The 16,656-nt window shown below is 36.4% G+C and overlaps 1 protein-coding gene across 1 annotated transcript in view; it reads left to right on the top strand.

The window, feature by feature from the left end:
* The window catches only part of Ttc37 (tetratricopeptide repeat domain 37), a gene marked incomplete in the record, with an annotated part of 120,039 nt that overhangs the window by 71,915 nt on the left and 31,468 nt on the right, over nucleotides 1-16,656 (top strand). The window contains 8 exon segments of the mRNA XM_029561059.1: nucleotides 1,065-1,142; nucleotides 2,319-2,443; nucleotides 2,875-2,998; nucleotides 4,234-4,452; nucleotides 5,437-5,509; nucleotides 9,094-9,147; nucleotides 9,324-9,435; nucleotides 14,233-14,361. Of these exon segments, the coding sequence (XP_029416919.1) occupies nucleotides 1,065-1,142; nucleotides 2,319-2,443; nucleotides 2,875-2,998; nucleotides 4,234-4,452; nucleotides 5,437-5,509; nucleotides 9,094-9,147; nucleotides 9,324-9,435; nucleotides 14,233-14,361 (914 nt within the window).

Here is a 16,656-nt window from a genome sequence, read left to right as displayed (position 1 = left end):
CTATATGTATTCTAAGCCTGCTTTTAAAAAATATTTTATTATTTTTATTTTATATGTATGAGTGTATTGCCTGCATGTGTGTAAGGGCACCCGTGTCATGCAATGCCCACAGAGGTCAGAAGAAGGTGTTGGATCCCTGGAACTGGAGTTACTAACTGGAGTTGTTAGCTGCCATGTGGGTACTGGGAACCAAACCCAGGTATTTCGTAAGAGCAGTTATGCTCTTAACCGCTAACCCATCTCTCCAATCCCCCCGACCCCTTCACCCTCATAAATGTTTTAAAGAATGTCTTCTGTAGGGGCTGAAGAGATGGCTCAGAAGTTAAGAACATTGGTTGTTCTTTCAGAAGACCGGGGTTCGAATCCCAGAACCTACATGGCAGCTAAGAATTGTCCATAACTCCAGTTCCAGGGGATCCGACAGCTTCTTCTGTCCTCTGCGGGCATTGCATGGGTGCACTTAACCTACATGCAGGCAATACACTCATACACATAAAATAATAATAATAATAAAAATAATGTCTTCTGTAAACTCTAGTATGTCAAACTATAATACCATGACATAGTCACAATCTGTGTTTGGATTAAAAATTTTAGAATATTTAGAGCTCAAATTTGGTAATGATTTCACTTACCTCTGCGGGCATTGCATGGGTGCACTTAACCTACATGCAGGCAATACACTCATACACATAAAATAATAATAATAATAAAAATAATGTCTTCTGTAAACTCTAGTATGTCAAACTATAATACCATGACATAGTCACAATCTGTGTTTGGATTAAAAATTTTAGAATATTTAGAGCTCAAATTTGGTAATGATTTCACTTATTAAAAAAGAACAAGATTATTAAAGTTATTTTCCTGACAAACTAAAATTTTAATATATCTTAGTGCTTTTGTGGTATCAATGAAATACGAGTAAGCTGTTATAACTAGCTTACTAAAGAATTAGCAGAATTGAATGAAAAGAACAGAAATCTATGGATTTGTCTAAGGGGGAGTAAGTAAAACAATTCTTTGCACATAAGTAATTTAAAATACTTCGTCTTTTTTTAAAGGGCAGTTGTATTGTTACAGACTGCAGAAGACCGAGATTCTTACAATGTTACAGTAAGAAATTATGGCAGATTGTTATGGTAAGTGTATTTTTTTTTCTCATTAATTCTGTGAATCTGGATTTGTCTGGGAAAGATGTGGGACTAGGGAGCTGCACACTGGTGTCCAGAGCATTGTGACATGAAGGATATGTTATTCCAGTGTCAGAGTAAGTTCAGATTTCCTATACCTGTTAAAATACCTAACCCTTGTGTGCCTTGGGAGGAGTGCGGTTAGAACCTATGGTTATGGACTTGATCATTTAGAGGTGAGATGGTTGTTGTCTTTAGTAGAAGCCTAATTAATAGATGGAGAATTGGACTTATTCTGATTTGCTATAGTTTTTAAAATTGGGAATGATTATCCTCATCTAGGAGCTATCTTCTGACTTATAAATAAAGAAAAGTGGCTGGAGAGATGGCTCAGCAGTTAAGAGCACTGGCTGCTGGAAGCACAGAAAGAGCTAATATGTAGTTTTGTCTGTGGAATTTATTGCATCTATATACCTTCCAAAAAATATATAAAAGTAAATAGCTTATGGGGCTGGCCAAAATAGCTCAGTGATTAAGAACACTGGTTGTTCTTGCAGAAGACCTGGGTTCGAATCCCAGCACCCACATGGTAGCTAACAAATGTCTGTAACTCCAGTCCCAGGGGATCTGATGGCCTCTTCTGACCTCCGCAGGCATTGCACGACACAGGTGTACTTACCTACATGCAGGCAATACATGCATACACATAAAATAAAAATAAAAATAAATAGCTTATGTAAAGGCTAGGTTTTTATTCTGGCTGGCTATTTTATGGCTTATTACACTTGTTAAAGATTCTAGAACCATATCCTTAGAATAGTATGTAGGCCAACACATTTAAGCTTAAAAAATTAGAATGTTCTATAAAAGTCAACCTGTAATTATTCTTATAACTTGGCGTTTAATTGAAGTTTGTTTAAAAGGGGAGTTTGAGTGTTTTCACTTATAATTTAAAAGAAAAAAATGAAGTCAGAACCCTCTAATACATCCTGTTTGTGACATATCTTTCATCTTAAGCCTTTTCAACAACTTGAGCCTAATAGCTTGTATTTACTAAGTCACTACTCTAAAACAGGAAGTATAGGTAAAGTAAGTCATTAAATGAAGTTTAGTGACTATGTCTGTATATTTTGATAAAACTGAAATCATTTTCATCTTGAAAGTAAGTTGTGTTTTGCTTCTTAGTTCCATTGGTGAATATGACAAAGCTGTCCAGGCCTTTAAGTCAACACCCCTTGAGGAGCTAGAGGACATTGTAGGTTTTGCACTGGCTCTGTTTATGAAGGGGTTGTATAAAGAGAGCAACAAAGGTAAGAATATTGCTTGAAGCTACAGTGCACTTTTTTAAAGAAAGATGTAGTATTGGGGTGGGGTTGCAGTATTTATTAACTAATATCTGACTGGGAGTCAGGAACCATAATGGGCACAGTATATGTGCCAGTTTATTATTAGTGTGGTATGGTGATGAATAGGTCTTGTAGCAGTTTTTGAACTAAGAGTCTGTTGTACATGGGAAGAAACTAAGACCCAGGCCATTTATCATAGATACATTAGTGTTTAAAAATAGATGATTACTATTCTGCACTGCTTAATATCTGCTTGAAAGCAAGGGAACAATAAAGATACACTTTTAGTTAGTTCTTTTTGAGAAATTGAATTAGGAAAGGGGAGATGCCATATACTATAAATTAAAATTGCTTTTTATATTTTGCTTGCTTGTTTCTTTTGTTTTATGTAATAGCTTATGAGAGAGCCTTGACTGTTGTTGAATCAGAGCAAGACAAAGCCCATATCTTGACGGCTCTGGCAATAACAGAATACAAACAAGGGAAAATGGATGTAGCCAAGTCACTGCTTTTCAAATGGTAGGTATAGTGGACTTAAGGTGGTCAGATACTTAAACATTTGAGATAAAATTTGGAGCAGTGCGAAATGAAGTTCTTAGTGTTTTAGGAACTTTTAGGTAAACCAAAGGAATTGAACCTACCTTCTTTTAAATTGACAGTCATATGTGGACCTAAATATCAATACTTAATTCTTAGCCTGTATCCATCCAATATTTGAAAACCATGTTCCACTTTTTGTATATTACTTTTTCTTTTAAATGACCACATGGACCATAAACTTTTAATAGAATTGTAAGCTGGCCTGGTTTTTGGTTGCTCAGATCTTCCAAAAATTTTCTTGTTCCCCTCCTTTCTCTTCAAGTTAACTTGATTAAAAAGTTCATTTAAAAGCAAGTTGAACTTGTAACTATTTCTGTGTTTCTGGAACAAGTTAAAATAAAAGCCTGTGGTATTTGGAGTTATTTATATAGCATTTGTTGAGCTCCTGAAGCTTTTTTTGTTTGTTTTAGAAAGTTGACTACAATTCCTTCAGGAACAGTAGTTGACTAATATAGGCTGTTGGACAGTCCTTCCCAGTGAGAATTTTATTGGTATTTTGAGTGGTACAAATCTACATAGCACAGAAGTGCCCTGCCCTGCTGTGGAAGTGCATATCCCCACCCATCACCTGTTAATGGGTGATAGCACTCCTCAGTCACTGTGACAATTGAAAAAATGCCTCCATAATTGTCCTTCAGACATTCCTGTTAAATTCACAGTCACTTTCCTGGGCCTACATTGTCATTGGCTGTTTACTGTGCTAGCGCCAAGACGAGGCCCTTAGATCATGGAGATGCAAAAACGCAGAGGTTTCTAAGCAGTAAGGTCAGACAATAGGCCCCTTCTTAAAATGGCTCCCAGTTATGGCACTGTAGGAATTTGCTGGAAAGTACAGAGAAATGTTTCTCCAATGCCAGCTCACTAAGTGGGTCCTAGGTCTCCTTTTCACTTAAACTGCAAGTTTGCAAGGTCAGATTCTGTGCTGTGGAGATCACTGGGGCAGCTTTCCTGATATCACCCCACCAAGCCATTGGTGTTATGCTCTCTGTTTCTAATTTTAAAACCAGGTTCTTATTTTTATATTAATCAAAACTGACTTATTTTAATGAATCTTTAAGTAAATAATTTTTTTTGTATTAAGTATTAAACATCTTTTAATAGTTATAAAGACTACTGTACTAATGGCTAACAGATTATTAAAAATGTATTTATAGCTCTATCTTAAAGGAACCAACCATTGAAAGCCTTCAAACCCTGTGCGCTCTAGGGTTGGCCATGCAGGATGCTACACTGTCACAAGCAGCACTTAATGAGTTGCTGAAGCACATTAAACACAGAAATGATTATCAGAGATACCTTCTTACTTCAGCCATTTATGCACTCCAAGGCCGCAGTGTGGCAGTGCAAAGACAGGCATCTAAAGCTGTCCACAGGTGAGCCCTGAACTTGGGGCCTGATTGTATTTGATGTGATTGTGTTTAACTTTGGGCTTTATTAAGACTATAGAATGAAATAAGCATATGTATTTAGAAGTCAGACTTTGGTTTTACAAAATCCTACTTAGGATCAAACAACTGACTGCCTGTTATTTTACCTATAAGGATTTTTAAGAAATTCAATTTAGGAATATGCCCCCATGCATTTTGATATAAAAACTCTTAATTCCCAAGTTTGTAATATTGTCAGTCTGTTACCTCATACAGACTGACACAGAACAGGTTAATGGTTTTAGGCATTTTTAGTCACTTAAATGGTCATTAATGCCTTCAAAAGTTGAAAAATAGATATCACTTAGCAGCAGTGATTTATTTCAGTATGTTGTGTCTTTATTTTTCTTTCATTATTCATTCTTACTAATAATCTTTGCTGATTAGGTACACTTAAAATTTTATTTATTTATGTGTGGGTGGGTAAGGTGCGCAGGTACCGTAGCACGCATGTGGAAGTCAGAGAATGATTTGTGGGAGTAGGTTTTCTCCTTCCACCGTGTGGGTCCCAGAAAAGACTCGGGTCAGGGTTAAGTGCTTTAAAATGCAGAGCCATCTCACTGGTCCAATTAAAAAAATAAGAATAATAAAGTTTAGTGTAAAATTTTCTCTATGAATTATTTCTACTAGAGTGCGCCCTTCCACTGTCTCATGTAGTTTATCCTGAGGCTTCACATTCAGTTGTATTTTCTTTGAGCTACATTTCCTTAACTTCTTGTACTTGTTTCTTATTTCTGTGACAGTTTGATTTTTCTCTTCATTTTCATAAATGTTTTCCTATGTTTTCTAAAATATAAGACATTTTCATAATCTGGTAATTAATATGAACTTATATAGGTGTCTAAAAGGTTTTAAACTTAGAATGTTTGCCGTACTGTTTGTGGCAAATGACTCGCACCTCTGAGCCTCCATCTTTGACGCTCTCTCTAGTAACCCGGCTGACCCTGCCCTTTGGTCTTTGTTGTCTCGGGTTGTTGCTCAGCATACTCAGCGGAATGCAAAGGTGAGTCATGTTCCAAAATCTTCCTGATAAGTAAGGGTATATAATAAATACAGTAAAGAGAATGTCATCATTTCATCCAATTTCTATTTACTCGAGCACAAGACCAAGTATCCTCCCATGTACTTAGTGAGTTGTTCTGGGTATTGTGGACACTGCAAAGTAGTAGGACCTTTCTGAACACATACAGATTGTGCTGATGCCTGTATGAATAAGTAACATGCATAATACAATAAACAATAGTGATTGTGTTTTTTAAATTCCAAAAGATAATTTTATTTAAAAGCTTTTGAAAGGATAGTAAGAACACAAACACTGCTAATGTCTAAAATGTCAGTATAAGCATGAAGTCATTGATTTACTTTAGTTGTAACAACCAGATATTTTCAGTGTCTGTATTTCTTTGTAACTTCTGTGGTTCATGTTTCCTTTCCTTGTTCATTTAATTAGTTGGAAACATCATATGCAGTCGTAATTCTAGTATTCAGTCTTGTGGACATGTTGTTTGTTATTCTTGCTGCTTTTCACTCAATATCACTCAATATTACTTTATTTCTTCATTTACCTGAATATATACTTGAAAATTGTTTGCAGGCATAATTTGAGTCCTTGGATTAAAATACCTTTATGTAGAAAGAATTTGGACTATTAGATGCTTGGCATTTCCACTAATTTAGAACTTGATGTTTCTGTATTAACCATAATCCTCTGGGCCTGAGTTACAAGTCATTTGAGAACAACCTCAATCCTGATTCATCCTGAACCTGAGAGTGCAGTCCCTCCAAGGCTCAGAGTATTGTGATGTGGGTTTCCTCTACACCCTCTCTTGTGTAAGCCTTGAGCTTTAATTTCTGTCTCACTAGCCTATGAGTCTTATTGTTGGGATTTACAAATGGCAGAAATGGTCTCTCTGCTTATTTGTGTCTCTGGATTTTGCCTTTTTCACTTTCAGTTTTGGACTGATAAATCTTTGTTATTCAATTATTTTAGGGATCCATTTTTAAAAATATTTTATCCCAGTGCTTCCCAAATGTTAATGTGTTGTTGAAATCACCTAATAATATTGTTTAAATGCAAATTACAATTAAATAGGACTGAGGCAAGTTTCTTCATTTTAATTTTTTAACTTAATTTTATTTATATATATTTTTTATTTATTATTTTTATTTTATGTGTATGAGTGTATTGCCTGCATGTAGGTAAGTGCACCCATGCCGTGCAATGCCTGCGGAGGACAGAAGAAGCTGTCAGATCCCCTGGAACTGGAGTTAGAGACAATTGTTAGCTGCCATGTGGGTGCTGGGATTCGAACCCGGGTCTTCTGCAAGAACAGTCATTGTTCTTAATCACTGACCTATCTCTCCAGCCCCCAAATTTTATTATTTTTATTTTATGTGTATGAATGTATTGCCTGCATGTCTGTAAGTGCACCTGTGTTGTGCAGTGCCTATGGAGGTCAGAAGAGGGTGTCGGATCCCCTGGAGCTGGAGTTACGGACAGTTGTTAGCCACCATGTGGGTGCTGAGAGCTGAACCTCTGCAAGAGATGCTTTTAACTGCTGAGCCATATCTCCAGCCCCAAGTTTCTGCATTTCTAACAACCCTCAGGGTGTGCACATCTACTGACACAAAGCCACTGTTTGAGTAGTAGGATTTTATCCTAAGTTTTTAGTTATTTTCGGTGGCTGGGTTGGCTCAAAGTACCTGTAAAGCCATCATTATTAGGCAGTGAATGAAGTACTCATGTGAGCTACTGTGCTACGCATTTGTATTTATTTTAATAAATCTCAACAGTATGACATTGCTATAATTATTGTTCACTTTATAGAGAGGGAATCTTCAGATGTTGAGGTTAAGTAGCTTGTGCAAAATCACAGTTGCTGGTGGTAATGGGATTCATTCCCATGCTAACATCTGAATCTTTCTCCACTGCTGTGTTGCCTCTTTTTAATCTACCATTTGCTTTCATTGGAATAGCTTTGAAGCTTTGTTTTCAGCATTCTTTATTTGATGTATAGTGTTCAGACATTTGTGATACATGTTTGATATGAAATGAAAGATGCAACGTACTTGTGATTAAAAAATGAAAATCATTCATAAAAAGAGTTTATTATTTTTATTTTATGTATGAGTATGCTTTTAAGTGTACCACATGGAGGCCAGAAGAGGGCGTCAGATCCCCTGGGACTGGAGTTATGGACAGTTGTTTGCCATTATGTTTGTGCTGTGATCCGAACCTTGGTCCTCTGCAAAAGCAACCAGTGTTCTTAACTGTTGAGCCATCTCTCCAGTATCCCCTGACCCTGCCTCCTTTTTTTGAGACAGTCTTACCCTTTATCCCAAGCTGACCTGGAATTCATTTATGAAGTACAGACTGGTCTTGAACTTATGGCAGTTCTTCCCCCAGCATTTTGAGTAGTAGGGTTATAGGCATGAATCATTGTGCCTGTAAAATCATTCTTATAATTCACTTTTTTTTCTAGGTAAAATATACAATAATTGAAATTTAAAAATTTTAGATTTCAAATTGACTTTATGAAAAATTTAATATTACATGTTTTGATTTTTAGCATTGATTTATTCAAGCAGTAATAAGCTTCATAGTATGCTGAAATTTAATTACTAGTTTTACTTAGAAACTATGGAGGTTTTAAAAATTCTGTTTTTCAAAGAATAAAACTATATTAGTTTATATTTGTGATCTTTTACTTTCCTTTTCTGCCTTTCTTCCAATATTTTTTATTTTTTTAAAAAAAATATTTTTATTTTTATGTGTATGAGTGTATTGCCTGAATGTATGTAAGTGAACTAATGTCATGCGGTGCCCTCAGATGTCAGAAGAGTGGGCATCAGGTTCCCTGGAACTGGAGTTATGGATGGTTGTTAGTCGCCATGTGGGTTCTGGGAATCAAACCCAGGTCCTCTGCAAGAGCAGCCAATGCTTTTAACCACTGAGCCATCTCTCCAGCTCCCCAATATTTTTATATTGCTAGATAATGTACATTTGATTGGTGCTGCCTTAAAATTATCTTACTTTTGAACTTTTTGTATTTTAATAATAGAATTGAAATTATCAAATTAGAAAAATTTCCTTCCACAAAAATGTTAAACTGAGCTCTTAAAATTATAATAATAAGCTGGTATTCAGAGTTTATAAGTTTTTAAAAATATTTTTATTGAGCTTTTATGCATTTCACACAGAAGTTCTTAATCAAATTTAGACCCTCTCCCCACTGGACCTCATGCATTCCATCATACATGTCAAATCCTATCTGGTCAAGAATTTGTACCCAGATGTCCTTTCGTGCAAGTTCATCAACTGGAATCTAGTCAGCCTATCTAGAGATCTTAAGGAAGATCTCCTCTCCCTAACCCAGCTGTAATCAGTTGCCAACAGTTCCCAGGCTAGGCTTGGCCTGCCATCAATTTCCCTCACTCCACTCTGGGCCCTTGACTGATTTGAGTCAAGTTGAGTAAGTTGCAAATTTGTTAAAAACTGAACTTATCAAATGATTTAATGGAAAGATTTTATCACTCACTATTTCTTGGAAGTTTTGGCATTTGTCTAAATAGTGTGTTTTGTTATAGGGAGGTGCTACAGCTGGCTATGTGGCTGATATTCTGGATTCAAATCATGGAAAGGTTAGTTACTCTACAATAAAAGAAACATGTAACTTGTTAGGTAATATTGGTGGAATAAATAATTTTTCCTCATAGCTTTAGGGCTCATGTCGTATCAAATATAGTCCCTTCAGTCAGTTTGAGAAGCAGGGAACTATGAAGAGAACTGGTTAGCACACGTTTTCCCTCTTCTGTAGAAGGCGCTTTTGTACACTGCAGTAAACCAGCTGGCAGTGGGAGGCAGTGCTGCAGAAGACGGAAAAAATCCTGCACTAAAGACCATTCAGAAGGCCGCTTTCCTTTCTCCAGGTGAGCATGCTGGATTCCACTTCATTAATGTAGATGTTTTCAATCTTGTATTTGTGTGTTACAAGAACAAAGTATGTTTCAATGAAATAAGATACAAGGGAATTTTAAGAATGTGTTTTAAAGTTTTTCATATTATTTGATTATCTGAATTTAGCTATTGATAATTAAGAGATAGTTATTGAAACAGTCTGAAGGGAATGTCTTCTTATGGATACTTTATTATCTGTTACCGAAAACCTGAATTATGTATTTTCTTTCTTAAAAATGTTTTATTACTGGGCGTGGTAGCGCACGCCTTTAATCCCAGCACTTGGGAGGCAGAGGCAGGTGGATCTCTGTGAGTTCAAGGCCAGCCTGGTCTACATAGTGAGTTCCAGGACAGCTGAGGCTACAGGGAGACCCTGTCTCAAAAAAAAGAGACCATATATATATTAATAAATTTTTTTTATTTTATGTGCGTGTATGTAAGTGTACCACGTGCATGCAATGCCCCACAAAGACCAGAAGAAGGTGTCAGATCCCCTGGAACTGGAGTTTTGGATGGTTGTTAGCCGCCATGTGGGTGCTGGAAATCGAACTGAAGTCCTCTGCAAGAACAGCAAGTCATCTCTCCAGCCCCCTATTATTTTTATCTTATGTGTATGAGTGTATTGCCTGCATGTATGTAAGTGCACCTGTGTTGAGCCATGCTGGCAGAGGTCAGAAGAAGGTGTCAGATCCTCTGGAACTGGAGTTATAGACAGTTGTTAGCTGCCATGTGAGTGGTAGGAACCAAACCTGGGTCCTCTGCAAGAGCAGCCATTGCTCTTAACCACTGAGCCATTGCTCTAACCCCTGAATTTCAAATTTTACATTTTCCATCAGTTTGGTTAGGTGGGATTTACCTATACCTACTAAATTATTTAATCAATTTTTTTTTTTTTTGTCTTTTTGAGACAGGGTCTCCCTGTAGCCCCAGCTGTCCTGGAACTCACTGTGTAGACCCGGCTGGCCTTGAACTCACAGAGATCTGCCTGCCTCTGCCTCCCAAGTGCAGGGATTAAAGGTGTGTGCTACCACACCTGGTAATCAATTATTTTTATGTATAGTTAAATTCTAAATGTTGGGATCTTTTGTATGGTATTTTAGTTACTTTTCATGTTGGTATGACAAAGCATCTGGCAAAAGCAACTTAAGCAAGGAGGGTTTGTTTTGACTAATTTCAGAGCACATAGGAGAAGGCATAGTGGCAGGAGAGGCAGCTAGTCATATTACATTTGCAATCAGGACGTAGAGAAAGAGGAATGCTGGTGCATGGCTCATTTCTATTTCGTTTGTTCCATGACCCTAATCCATATCATAGTGCTGCTCATGTCCAGGGTAGATTTTCCATTCTCAGTTAAACCTTTCTGGAAACATCCTCAGAGATGCACCCAGAGGTGTGTTTCCGTGGTTACTCCAAGTTCCATCAAAGGACGATAACTATCATCTCAGGTAGTTGTTAGAGTGGCATGACCTCACCTCAGCTAGCTAGTATTCATTGTAGCCAGTAGGACCATATGCATGCTATTGACTCAGAGTAATGAGGGATTGCGTAGTTCTGCTTCTATGTGTTTTCATGTTCACTACTGGAAAACTGTGCTAAGAGGGCTAGAAGTCAGGCAGTGTAGGGCTACAAAGCAATTTTTTATATGATTTTGTCTTAAATATGAAATTTAGTATCAAACTGCTTACTTTCCCAGAAGATTTGATCAGAATACTTTTCTATGAGTAGACATTGTTAGGAAACAAACTGTTCAAAGAGCAAGTTCAGTGCTATCTTCACAATAAATTGTAAATATCCTAACTAAATAGCATAATATCTAATATTTTAGAGATTATTTTATAAAGTAAAGAAATAGGCCAATATCATATTGCTTATCTTTCATTTTGGAAAGTCAGAACAAAAAGATACTTAAACATCTGAATTTGTCTATGTTATGTTGGTGAGTTTCTGATTTTTAGAGGTATTCTCTGCAGAATTCCCATTTTATATCCAGAATGATAGATTTATTAGCCTTTGATTGTGTAAGTAACATAAACTTTAGTACTGTAAATGAACACTGATTTTACCCTTATCATCTGGATAAATACTTACTCAAGGAGGCAGAGACATCTATCTATAAGATGCGTAAAACAGGAACTATGTGGTGAAGATGAGTGCTTAAGATGTGCTCTTAGAGGACAGTGAGATGAATGAAACTGTAATTAAGAGCAGTGACTGTGTACTTAACCCTTGAACATCTTTTGCTGAGCAGTGTACAGATGTTACTTGAAAGAATCTTTTCAGTAGTTAAAGATAATCCCAAGAATTTAGAATTGAAAGGAAGAAAATCCAATATCTCCTATTTATGTTTCTGTGATGCTAAGAAATACTTTTAATTTTAGAAGCATATACTTTAAAACTTTTAGGCTTCTACTTTGTATATTTTCCTGTCATTTTATTTTGTAGTGATTTTGAGTTGCTGGTTATCTGTGGGAGTTCATGGAAACAGTAGTTCTCTTGTAATGTGACAGAATAAATTGCTGCCATCTACTGTCCACCATCCCCCTTCTCCCCCAAACTAGATTGCAGAATACTATATGATCCATGAAGGAGTTTGTTCACTTAACCTTAGAGGTCAGGAATGTTTAGAAATTGTGTGTATCAGTTGCAGTCGTAGCATTTTTAGACATGTCAGGACCCTAGTCATTATCCTTTTCAGTTGTTTAGTTTATAGAATAATAAATCCCAAAGGAGAAGCTGTCACCCTATTAATGGTATTGCTAGACATATGGTCTAAGGCTCAGTTATGTTCCTTCCATTATACAATAATTAGATCTGCTCATGAATTCTAGGGGATGGTTCCCATTTGTTAATTCTGGAATTTGATATGTCTTGTGTTACTTAAAATGAGAGAATCATTATCTGGGACCGAAATTATTTCAAAGTATGTGGATATGTGTTTATTTTATAAAAGGTTTTGATTTGTGCAATATTTTTAATGATTCTAAGGCCATTAGAAATAATACTAATCATCTGTAAGTAAATAGGTATATATTTCAGACATTTATAGGAAAGTCATTTTGGATATTGTAGTCAATCTAAAAAAAAAATCCGAAAAGGGCTGAGGGGTCGGGGAGGTGGCTCAGTGAATGAAGTGCCTGCCATTTAAGTATGGGGACCAGAGTTTGGATCCCCAGAACCCACATAAAAGCCACATGGGCATGGTGACCCACTTGAAATCCTTGTGCACAGGAGGCAGAGACAGGAATTCCCAGAGCAAGCTGTGTAGACAGATTAGCTGAAACGGTGAGCTCCAGGTTCAGCAAGAGACCCTCAAAGAAGACTATGAGGAGCGATCAAGGAAGACTACTAATATCAACATAGGGCCTCCCCATGCATAGACACACATGCATGTGTAAAAAAGCAAAACAATCAAACAAAAGCCCCTCAACCTCCAAAAAAGCCAGAGAGATGGCTCAGTGGAAAAAGTAGCTGCTGTATAAGCTGAAGGCTAGAGTTTGGATCCTAAGAATTCTAGCACTTGAAAAACAGGGGCTACCCCAAGCAAACTAACTAGCAAGGCTAACCATTTTGGTGAGCTCTGGGTTAAATTGAGAGACCCTGCCTCAATGAATATAATAGAGAAGCACAGAGGAAGACTTCCAGCTTGAGCTTCAGGCTCCACATACATGTGCACATATGCATGCATCCCCACATGTGAACATATGTACACATATACATTACACATACACACAGACAAATGCAAAAAAACCCAGTGTTAATTAAATGACTATGTTATTAAGTAGCACTCCTATGTAAGATTTTAAAATAATCTCTTTTTTAATGGTAGCAAAATTAAAATATTAATTTGAACTAAACTGCAAAATAAGATTTATTATAATAAAATACTAAATGAATAAAAGAAAAAAACCTTGTCTGTTCCAAGTTCTCTTTCAGCCTCTTTTTACAATTAGCTTTTTTAGGAAGAGTTTATACACCTAATCTATGTCTGTCATTACCTTTTCCTCTGCTACCCATTGTGGTCAGGCCTCCTACCCCGTATGAAGCTTATGAGTATGAAACAAAGATCAAATGGGTGAAGGAAAGCAGTCATAGATGCAGTACCCTACTTGGCACTGTGAAGTGTCTTGTGCTTTCTGTGAGAACATAAACTCAGTGTTAATCTTTTCCTTTGACTCATACTTTTCTTAAGAACTGTAAAACTGTGTTAATTTGTTCATCCTACAGCTAAGCTTTTAAAACAGGAACTTGGTTAATAAAAATAAAGATGAGTGTTGCTTTTACTTGCGTTCCATGTCTAGTGAAAAGTGAATGAAGTTGCCTTCCATGATAGGATACCACTGTAGGCAACTGAACCTGCCAAACATGGAAGAAGACCTTAATAATAATCTTAATATAATCTATTCAGAAAAATAGCAAACCCTGAAGGCTGAATGTAACAGTGTGTTTTCAGAATACAATTTAGTTTTTCTTTAAGGAAATAGATTATTTCTTTAGATATAGTTAACTTTTTTTTTTTTTTTAATCTTTTTGAGACAGGGTCTCCCTGTAGCCCCAGCTGGCCTGGAACTCACTATGTAGACCAGGCTGGCCTTGAACTCACAAAGGTCTGCCTACCTCTGCCTCCCGAGTGCTGGGATTAAAGGCGTGCGCTACCAGGCCTGGCCATAATTAACTTTTATTAGGGGGAGATTTATAAACTCTTGTTTGTGGTAGGTTTTTGTCACTGTCTTGATATGAGTAAGTCTCCCAATTGTATATTCCATGTTCAGGTGACCCTGCTGTCTGGGCTGGGCTGATGGCAGCCTGCTATGCTGATGATAAACTGGCTTTGGTCAGCAACGCTCAGCCAAAGCGGGTGGATTTATTCTTGGCACTGCTATCTGCTGTTTCTGCCTCAAGTAAGTATTTTTTTAAATATTTTATTTATATTTATGTATGTGAGTATTTTGCCTGCATAAAGGTAAGTGCACCTGTGTTGTACAGTACCCATGTGGCCAGAAAAGTGTGTTGGATCCTTTAGAACTGGAGTTGGAGTTACAGATGGCTGTTAGCTACCATGTGGATGTTGGGAACTGAACCCAGGTCCTTTGCAAGAGCAGCTAGTGCTCTTAACTGCTAAGCCATCTCTCCAGCCCCTCATGTAAGTTTTTAAAAATATTTTTATACATGATTTAATTCAGGTTCCTTCAGTGACTGAGTCAAGAACAGGAACAACTTCAACATATACATTGTTATAAAAAAGTTATTCATTAAAGAATTCAGTTATATTTCTGTACAGGCATATTGTCTGCATTTTCTTTTCTATGTAGCCTTAAAGTCCAGTGTGCACTGCGAGCTGAAGTCTCTGTGGTATAACATTACCTGATTTGAGATTTGACCAGTATTTTGGTATTGTTTGACCAGTGATCTGGAAGAAATGAGTCCCTTACAAAACTAGCACTGAAATTGTCCTGTGATTCTTGGGGATCTTGGCCAGAGCAACTGTTAATCTAATGCGATAAAGTCAACATTGTCTTTAAACCTCTAAATGCTTTCATTGAAAAGTGATCTGCAGTTAGGATAATAAATAGATTTGGGGGCAGTAATTTTTCACTAAATTGACTTTAGATTTATCAGGGTGTTTTTTTTTTTTTTAGTAAATGTTAAACATCATTACTGCCTATCTTTTATGAATTAATGGGCAAATATTTAAGAAGTAAGCTCTTTAGTGACATTGTAATATTGAAATATAAACTTTTTTTAAGTGATGAAGAATCAGAAATACTTAAAACATAGTTTTTTTGTTGTTTTTTTGTTTTGTTTTGGTTTTTTTGGTCTTTTTGAGACAGGGTTTCCGTGTAGCCCCAGCTGTCCTGGAACTCACTATAGACCAGGTTGGCCTCGAACTCACAGAGATCCACCTGCCTCTGCCTCCCAAGCACTGGGGTTAAAGGTGTGTGCTACCACACCTGGCTAAAACACAGTTATTTTTAAGACATGGTAACATGGTTTTCAGGTAAAAGCCAACACCAACAACCTACTTATTTTTGTTTTGATCTAATCTGACAATCTCTGATGTCTATAGATAATAGATATGAAAAGTGATTATTGATATCTTGTATTAATACCTACCATGTGTTTACTATTTTCTATTTGTTACCCTCACGCTTTGTTTCTATTTTTGTCTTTGATTCTGCTATCTATTGTGACTTTACTTGTGTGTTTTATATGATTCTATTTTCTCTCCTTTGTTAGCATGTCAGCTCTATGCCTTTTGTTTGTTTTAGTTGCTGCCCTGGAGTTTGTAGTATACATTTACAACTAATCCAGATTCATTTTCAAATAATGCTATACTATTTCTTGGGTAGTGTGCACACATCATAAGGAAATATCCTAATTTTTCCATCAGCCATTATACTATTGCCATTATTACTCTTGCTGATACATAAGCATGCACACACATGCATAAGTACACTTGATTGAAAAGCATGATTGGTATTATTGTTTTGAGTTAACTGTTACATGTTAAATCTATTAAGAATAAGAATATAAATGTTTTTAACCTTTAATTCCTCTCTGATGCCCTTATTTTATGTAAGTCTAAGTTATAAACTGGGATTGATAATTAAATTTTATAATTTTCTTTCTCAAAGATTTTTCGTTTCACAATCTTGAAAGATAGGTCTACTGGCAACAACAAAATCCCTCATTTTTGTTTGAGAAAGTCTTTATATCTTTTTCATTTTTTTAGAGAGCTGAAAGTCAGATCTCAGGAAGAGAAGTCAGTGTTTGTTTGTTTTTTAATTATTTATTTATTAACCACATACTTAGAAGAAGCATTTCACTACAGCTTTAATATATTCAGTAACACACTCCAGAGCAAGAGTACATCTCTTTCACAAGTGGGTGCAAGTTTCTAGGTTCACAGTTGAATTAATACAGTTATACAATATTGAACTCAGTATAAGCCCTGTGAGACATAAAATTGAATGAGTTTTTTAACCTTTAAAAAAAATCTCCATTTCATTTTAGAATATATTGTTTCTTGCAGAAAGACTCATTTTTGCTGCTAACGCTGAGATGTTGGCGCATGCATCTCTAATCTGTTTCTCTGATTACTACTACTCACAGTTGGTTACACTTGGATCCTTGGCACCTGAGCATGGAGACAAATTCATCAGGTAGATTTCAATGGTAATGTTTTTCACCGCTAC

Source organism: Nannospalax galili, unplaced genomic scaffold, assembly GCF_000622305.1.
Source record: "Nannospalax galili isolate Female #2095 unplaced genomic scaffold, S.galili_v1.0 scaffold393, whole genome shotgun sequence".
NCBI lineage: Eukaryota > Metazoa > Chordata > Mammalia > Rodentia > Spalacidae > Nannospalax > Nannospalax galili.
Note: the sequence above shows the minus strand (reverse complement) of the source record. Positions and strands in the feature narration are given on the sequence as shown.